Genomic DNA, 5,757 nt, shown 5'->3' on the forward strand with positions numbered 1-5,757 from the left:
CTCTCTCTCTCTTACACACACTCTCTCTCTCCCTCCCTCTCTCTCTCTCTCTCTCTCTCACACACACACTCTCCCCCTCTCTCTCTCCCTCCCTCTCTCCCCCCCCTCTCTCTCTCTCTTACACACACTCTCTCTCTCCCTCCCTCTCTCTCTCTCTCTCTCACACACACGCACACTCTCTCGGCTCAGTGAGCTTTCCTGTTTGTACCCAGACCGGCGTGCAGCTTGAGCCAGGAGAGATCTGTTCTGGAGCTCAGCCCACCGTGAAGAAAAGCTGCCTCTCTCTGCTCCACTGCCCTGGTACCTCCACCCCCCCTCCGCCTCCAGCCCGCCCCCCCCCCACCCCCCCCCCCTCCACCTCACAGAGCAGTGGTTCTGCGGCTCTGCAGCCGTGCGGCAGAGAGGAGAGACGACGCAAGGTGACAGGACCCGGACGATGCAGGGACTCTGCTCCCCGGTGCGAATACGATGACCTCGCCGATACAGGGTCCAACTCCTCGCTCTGACCTCTGACCTCTGACCCCCCCCCGGGACCATGGACCTCAGTGCCCTGGAGGGTCTGGAGCGCGAGAGCGTCCTGCAGGTTCTACAGCGGGACAAAGTCCTGCGCTCCCTCGAAGAGGAACGCATCAGGTAGGGGGAAAGGGACTTCCTGTTTCCTGTAACCACGACGGCGCTCGGGCAAACAAACAAACTAATCTTAAAATGTCTGAGGAGTTTAGCGCTGGTGACATTTTAAACGTAGCGCAAGAACCTGAATCTTTAAGAAGTGGTGTTTCCTCTGCAAAATGGGCTTCACTTCGTTTAAACTTTATTGTAGTTTGGGTTTGTGATCATGTCGTAATTATGACCACGGGACCGTTTTCATCACAGTTATAATGCGTTTCCTGGTCGTGTGTATACTGCTGTCAGCTGTATTCAGGCATCAGAGTTTTGTAATTGTGGTTTATTTGGTAGATAGGCATCCCTGTTGTGCCCATATAAACTCAGTCGATCATAGTCAGTGACACACACAAATGTACACACACACACACACACACACACTGGCTGAAATGGTGTGATTCATATCCTTCCTCTCACACAGAGCAGTAGCATGCTTGCGTGTGAATTTATTTTACACAGTGCTTGACAAAAACCACATATGCTGTTTCATGTCTGTGTTTGCATCACTGGTGACTGGCAGCACTCATAGCAGAAGTAGCTGTGGCTGATTTCATATATTTGGTGCCTGAGAATATTTCTGCATTGTTGCATGGGAATGTTGCTGGTTTTGCTGCTTGAGGATGTTGCTGGTTTGTTGCCTGTGAATGTTGCTGGTTTGTTGCCTGTGAATGTTGCTGGTTTGTTGCCTGTGAATGTTGCTGGTTTGTTGCCTGTGAATGTTGCTGGTTTGTTGCCTGTGAATGTTGCTGGTTTGTTGCCTGTGAATGTTGCTGGTTTGTTGCCTGTGAATGTTGCTGGTTTGTTGCCTGTGAATGTTGCTGGTTTGTTGCCTGTGAATGTTGCTGTCGTGTATTATTCATCTCTGTTGTGATACGCAGCGGCTCTTATCTGGGCCAGGGACCCGTGCGCGGCAGTAACTTCCTGTGTGCGTCACAGGAGGATGAGGTCGGACCTGCAGGAGATCCGGAGGAAAGGCGCTAAGAGCTTTGCACGGCAGTACAGCGAGCGCACGTGTGCCCGGTGCCAGAGGCCCCTGGGAAGGCTGTGGGACTCCGGGGCCACGTGTCGCGGCTGCAGCCACCGCATCTGCAGCAAGTGCCGCATCACCAGCCCCGCCCACGGGTGGGAGTGCACCGTCTGCCACGCCTACAGGTCAGCGCCACGAGCTCACACTGACCCTGAGCCTGACCCTCACACTGACCCTCACCCTGACCCTCACACTGACCCTGAGCCTGATACTGAGCCTGAGCCTCACCCTGACCCTCACCCTGACCCTCACACTGACCCTCACACTGACCCTGAGCCTGACCCTCACACTGACCCTGAGCCTGATACTGACCCTGATACTGACCCTCACCCTGACCCTCACACTGACCCTGAGCCTGACCCTCACACTGACCCTCACCCTGACCCTCACACTGACCCTGAGCCTGATACTGACCATGATACTGACCCTCACACTGAGCCTGATACTGACCCTGAGCCTCACCCTCACACTGACCCTCACCCTGACCCTCACACTGACCCTGAGCCTGATACTGAGCCTGATACTGACCCTCACACTGAGCCTGATACTGACCCTGAGCCTGATACTGACCCTGAGCCTGACCCTGAGCCTGATACTGACCCTGAGCCTGATACTCACCCTGAGCCTGATACTCACCCTGAGCCTCACACTGAGCCTGATACTGACCCTGAGCCTGATACTGACCATGATACTGACCCTCACACTGAGCCTGATACTGACCCTGAGCCTGATACTGACCCTGAGCCTGACCCTGAGCCTGATACTCACCCTGAGCCTGATACTCACCCTGAGCCTGATACTGAGCCTGAGCCTCACACTGACCCTCACCCTGACCCTCACACTGACCCTGAGCCTGACCCTCACACTGACCCTCACCCTGACCCTCACACTGACCCTGAGCCTGATACTGACCATGATACTGACCCTCACACTGAGCCTGATACTGACCCTGAGCCTAATACTCACCCTCACCCTGATACTGACCCTGAGCCTGATACTGACCCTCACACTGACCCTCACACTGAGCCTGATACTGACCCTGAGCCTGATACTGACCCTCACACTGACCCTGAGCCTGATACTGAGCCTGAGCCTCACCCTGAGCCTGATACTGACCCTGAGCCTGAGCCTCACACTGAGCCTGATACTGACCCTCACACTGACCCTCACCCCGACCCTCACACTGACCCTGAGCCTCACACTGAGCCTGAGCCTCACACTGACCCTGATACTGACCCTGATACTGACCATGATACTGACCCTCACACTGAGCCTGAGCCTGATACTGACCATGATACTGACCCTCACACTGAGCCTGATACTGACCCTGAGCCTGATACTGACCCTCACACTGACCCTCACCCTGACCCTCACACTGACCCTGAGCCTGATACTGAGCCTGAGCCTCACACTGAGCCTGATACTGAGCCTGACACTGACCATGATACTGAGCCTGATACTGAGCCTGATACTGAGCCTGAGCCTGATACTGAGCCTGATACTGAGCCTGATACTGAGCCTGAGCCTGATACTGAGCCTGATACTGACCATGATACTGAGCCTGATACTGACCCTGAGCCTGAGCCTCACACTGACCCTGAGCCTGACCCTGAGCCTGATACTGACCCTCACACTGACCCTCACCCCGACCCTCACACTGACCCTGAGCCTGATACTGACCCTGAGCCTGATACTGACCCTCACACTGACCCTCACCCCGACCCTCACACTGACCCTGAGCCTGATACTGACCCTGAGCCTCACACTGAGCCTGATACTGACCCTCACACTGAGCCTGATACTGACCCTGAGCCTGATACTGACCCTCACACTGAGCCTGATACTGACCCTGAGCCTGATACTGACCCTGAGCCTGATACTGACCCTCACACTGAGCCTGATACTGACCCTGAGCCTGATACTGAGCCTCACACTGACCCTGAGCCTGACCCTGAGCCTGATACTGACCCTCACACTGACCCTCACCCCGACCCTCACACTGACCCTGAGCCTGATACTGACCCTGAGCCTGATACTGACCCTCACACTGACCCTCACCCCGACCCTCACACTGACCCTGAGCCTGATACTGACCCTGAGCCTCACACTGAGCCTGATACTGACCCTCACACTGACCCTCACCCTGACCCTGATACTGAGCCTCACCCTGACCCTCACCCCGACCCTCACACTGACCCTGAGCCTGATACTGACCCTGAGCCTCACACTGAGCCTGATACTGACCCTCACACTGATACTGACCCTGAGCCTGATACTGACCCTGAGCCTCACACTGAGCCTGATACTGACCATGATACTGACCCTCACCCTGATACTGACCCTGAGCCTGACACTGAGCCTGAGCCTCACACTGACCCTGATACTGACCCTGATACTGACCCTCACACTGACCCTGAGCCTGATACTGACCCTGATACTGACCATGATACTGACCCTGAGCCTGATACTGACCATGATACTGACCCTGAGCCTGATACTGACCCTGACACTGACCCTGATACTGACCCTGAGCCTGATACTGACCATGATACTGACCCTGAGCCTGATACTGACCATGATACTGACCATGATACTGACCCTCATCCTGAGCCTAATATTCACCCTCACCCTGATACTGACCCTGACCATGATACTGACCATGATACTGACCCTCACCCTGAGCCTGATACTGACCCTGTACTTCTGTTGTGTGTAAAGATCTTTCATACTGTACCTTCTGTTACAACACAAATTGTTCTTTATTAGGTGAACATTATGCTTATTGTACCACTGTGTCTTCTTGGTGATACCACATACTTATTCCTGTGAAAATGTCGTCCACGACTGTTTGTTGCTCTGGGTAAGAGCATCTGCCAAGACACTATAATACAACGTAATACGATATAATACGATATAATATGATATAATACGATATAATATGACATAAAACAAGGTGATGTAATGCCCATGAACCCCGCCCCTCTCTCAGGGATCTGAAGATTAAGTCGGGCGAGTGGTTTCTGGAGGAGAGGGCCAAGAAGTTCCCCGGTGGTTTAGGTCTGTATATTTCTGTATATTTCTGCTGCGCATAATTTGAGTCGCCCAGTCCACAGAGGAAGCAGAATGTCTATGTCAGTCTTGATGTAATGTAGTTTCTTTCAATATGTAGGCTGTATATCTAAAATTCTGTAATAGTATGGTCGCAAATTTGTTGTTGTATACAGTTGGATACTGCTCCAGTGTTTAATATTGTTCCAGTTGAACCCAGGTAAACAGCTACTCAATGGCCCCTATTTCACTTTTAGTTTTTTTACATACCCAAGATATCATACAAATTAGTTGTATGATATCATGGGTAAAATCCGGAACCTTCCCAAATCTGGAACATGGACTTAAGTAAACTTAAGAGTTGTTTACGAGTTTTACTTTGTGCGGTTATCTGGCTAACTCAATAATCCTGTTTTGTGGAACAGACCCCTGATTCTACTAATTAGCTGCTCCACGAGATGTGCTAATTAGTGTTAGCGCTGGAGTGGAAACCTACAGGATGGTAGATCTCCAGGAACAGGGTTGGGCAGCCCTGCTCCAGCTGTTGAATGAGGTGTGCTTTGTTAGGGTTGGAGTGAAAACCTACAGGACGGTAGATCTCCAGGAACAGGGTTGGGCAGCCCTGCTCTAGCTGCTGAATGAGGTGTGCTTTGTTAGGGTTGGAGTGAAAACCTACAGGATGGTAGATCTCCAGGAGCAGGGTTGGGCAGCATGGAATCTAAATGGCTTACTACAGAGGTTTTAATGTTTTGCTTTAAAATGTTCTGAAACTTTAAACTTTAAAACATTTGATGCTATCTTAGTTGTCCTTGAAAGAACAGGGGTTTCCTGGGCCTATATTAAGCACAGAGTAGTCATTTTAAATCAGCCTGTTTGGCCTTACAGCGAGTGATAAATATGCAGGAATCTTGTTATGTTTTGGGGTCTCTGTGCTGATTGTGTGACTTTATTCTGTGTACAGACAGACATGACACCACCGGGGAGAAAATACTGAAGTCCTACCAAAACTTCAGGTGAGA

At 51.9% G+C, this 5,757-nt stretch overlaps 1 protein-coding gene across 1 annotated transcript in view; it reads left to right on the plus strand.

The window, feature by feature from the left end:
• Window positions 1-370: 370 nt before the first annotated feature.
• Window positions 371-5,757, plus strand: part of sytl3 (synaptotagmin-like 3) — a 21,708-nt gene continuing 16,321 nt past the window's right edge. Inside the window, exons 1-4 of the mRNA XM_061242404.1 lie at window positions 371-633; window positions 1,600-1,815; window positions 4,680-4,747; window positions 5,700-5,751. Of these exons, the coding sequence (XP_061098388.1) occupies window positions 536-633; window positions 1,600-1,815; window positions 4,680-4,747; window positions 5,700-5,751 (434 nt within the window). The 5' untranslated portion in view covers window positions 371-535. The remainder of the gene's footprint in view (window positions 634-1,599; window positions 1,816-4,679; window positions 4,748-5,699; window positions 5,752-5,757) is intronic.

Source organism: Conger conger, chromosome 5, assembly GCF_963514075.1.
Source record: "Conger conger chromosome 5, fConCon1.1, whole genome shotgun sequence".
Classification (NCBI taxonomy): domain Eukaryota; kingdom Metazoa; phylum Chordata; class Actinopteri; order Anguilliformes; family Congridae; genus Conger; species Conger conger.